This window comes from Dipodomys ordii, unplaced genomic scaffold (genome assembly GCF_000151885.1).
Source record: "Dipodomys ordii isolate 6190 unplaced genomic scaffold, Dord_2.0 Scaffold15, whole genome shotgun sequence".
In the NCBI taxonomy this organism is placed as follows: domain Eukaryota; kingdom Metazoa; phylum Chordata; class Mammalia; order Rodentia; family Heteromyidae; genus Dipodomys; species Dipodomys ordii.
The window spans coordinates 9,716,076-9,718,419 of NW_012267231.1; the positions used below are offsets into that span (position 1 = coordinate 9,716,076).

The following is a 2,344-nucleotide window of genomic DNA, read 5'->3' on the forward strand; positions in this document are numbered from 1 at the left end:
TGCGGCCGCCGTGGCGGCGTCGCGGCGCCGCTGCTCCTGCTCGGCGCTGAAGCGCTCTTGCGCGCTGGTTAGGTAGTAGCCGATCATCTCCTCGTGGAACTGGTGCCGGTGGCTGGTGAGCAGCAGCCCGGCGAAGATGAACTTGCGCTCGCCCTGCATGGCGGCGCGGAGGATGTTGAGGCTGAGCTTCACGTCCGTGCTGTACTTCCACGCGTCGCCCCGCGGCCCGCCGCCCTTGTCGGCCGGCGACGCGCCCGCCGCCTTGTCCGTGGGCGACGGCGTGGTCTTCTCCGACGGCGACGTGCTCGCCGACGCGCCCGACTCCTCCTTGCTGCCTTTGCGCGACTTGCTCTTCTTCTCCTTGGCGCGCTCCGCCGCGTCGCCGTTCTTGCCGTTGGCCGAGTTGGCGCGGCCCATCTTGCCGTGCACCAGGCCGCCCAGGCCGCCCATGTTCTTCTTGAGCTTGATGCCCAGCGTCTTGCTGAAACTGCCCAGCTTGTTGGCCACGGAGTCCGCGCGGGTCTTGTCCTTGTCCTTGCGCTGTTTCTCCTTTTCCTTGTCCTTCCCGTTCTTGCCGTTATTGCTGTTGGAGTTGCTGCACACCGAGTCGCGATCCGAGTCCAGCGAGTCGGCCAGGGACTGCACGTCCTCCCCCGCCGACGCCGTCGGGGACTCCGGCTGGGCCAGGGGAGCCTGGGGGAGGAGGGGAGGAAGGGCAAAGGGGGAACGGGGTTAGCTGTCCCCACGCGGGCCCGGGTAGTGTGTGGGTCTGTGCGTGGGAGCGGGGCGGTGGTGCGTGGCACGGGAGCCCGCGGGTCCCCGAGCCGGGCCGCGGGGCCTGCGGACGCCCGCCGAGCGCGCCGGCGCCGACCCTCGCCGGCAGCGCCATCTAGCGGCCGAGCCCGGGCTGCGCTCACTTGACCTCTGACTGCCCCCGGGAAGTGGAGGACTCGGAGCCCCGGGAAGCACGGGCCGAGCGCCCCCGGCGCCTCGGTACAGTGGAGAGGGCAGCAGGACCCGCCTCTGGCTTTCCACCCTTGGCCGTGCTGTCTGCGTGGCCCCACTTTGAGACTAAGGGATGGTGAGCCACTCCAGGGGTTCCGGTCTCCGTTTGGGAACATGGAGTGCTAAGTTGGGGGGCTCGGCGGGAAAACTGGAGGGGTGGGGTGGGGTGGGGTGAAGCCGCATCAGGTAAGGACCACGCCTGGGTGGAGGACACCCGCTGATGGGAACCAGCCAATCAGAAGAGGGCAAGGCCACGTGGAGCGCGGCCGGGGCCAATCAGCGCGGGGCGGAGGTGGGAGGCGGCCTCACCCCCTCGCGGGCCGAGATGCCTTCCTCCCCACCGCGGCGCGGCTGGGCCCGAGGGTCAGGCCGCCAGCCCGGCTTGTCAGACACCTCGAAGGAGCGCAGGAGGACAGTTTGCGGGGAGGAGGCCTGGGGAGGGGGTGGAGGGTAGCGGTGCTCCCTGGGGCCCGGCGGGAGCCTCGCCAGGGTGGGCTGCTGAGAACTCTCCATTTGGCCTGGCCAAGGGTCCGGCTCGCTGCAGCGCGGACCTGGGTCCAGCTGCTCTTAGATCCAGGGCTGCCCACCCCTCATGCCAGGGCCGGGAAGGAGCATCCTGGCACACCGGAGTGCTCCAGGCATTCAGTTGTATTCCAGTCCATTCCTCTGTGTGTGTGTGTGTGGTGCGCACGCGCGTGCGCACCGGGGGCTTGAACTCAGGGCCTAGGCGCTGTCCCTGAGCTTTTCTGGCTGAGCACTCTACCCCTTGGGAACCACAGTTCCACTCCCGGCTTTTTTTGGTGGCAAATTGGAGATCAGAGCCCCACAGGCTCCTCATGGACTTCGCTGCCTAGGCTGGCTTTGATCCTCCATCCTCAGCCCCCAAGGAGCTAGGATTACAGGTGTGAGCCACCAGTGCTCAGCCTTGGGCCACCTCAGAGGCCGGCTCACACCTGTGCCCTTGGCAGCTGCGGGTGGGAACCCCGTGGGGCCTGAAGGCTCCCGGGTGAGGGGGGCAGGGGGGAGGGGGAGGAGCAGTGCGCGCTCTGAGCAGGCGGCGGGGCCCAGACACCCCGGCCCTGGCGGCGCCCCGCCCCGCCGAAGCTGGTGTCTGGGGAGGGGATTATTTGCCTGCACGCTTTACAAATCCCTCTCCCTGGGAGTTCCCCGCGGAGATGACACACGCAACAGGTCGGTACTTAAAAACGTGAGTCACCCTCTGCGTGGGGTTGGGGAGCAGCGCCCACCCCGCAGGCGGCGGCCTCCTGGGGTAGGCAGGTGGGCTTCCCGCCTGCCCACGGGGAGCGGGCTGCCCGGGCCGGGCGGGGGCGGGCGGGGG

At 69.2% G+C, this 2,344-nt stretch overlaps 1 protein-coding gene across 1 annotated transcript in view; it reads right to left on the reverse strand.

The window, feature by feature from the left end:
• Window positions 1-2,344, reverse strand: part of Otud7a (OTU deubiquitinase 7A) — an 82,324-nt gene that overhangs the window by 802 nt on the left and 79,178 nt on the right. The window contains exons 11-12 of the mRNA XM_013011901.1: window positions 1,315-1,543; window positions 4-729 (exon numbers count right to left, since the gene is read on the reverse strand). Of these exons, the coding sequence (XP_012867355.1) occupies window positions 4-729; window positions 1,315-1,543 (955 nt within the window). The remainder of the gene's footprint in view (window positions 1-3; window positions 730-1,314; window positions 1,544-2,344) is intronic.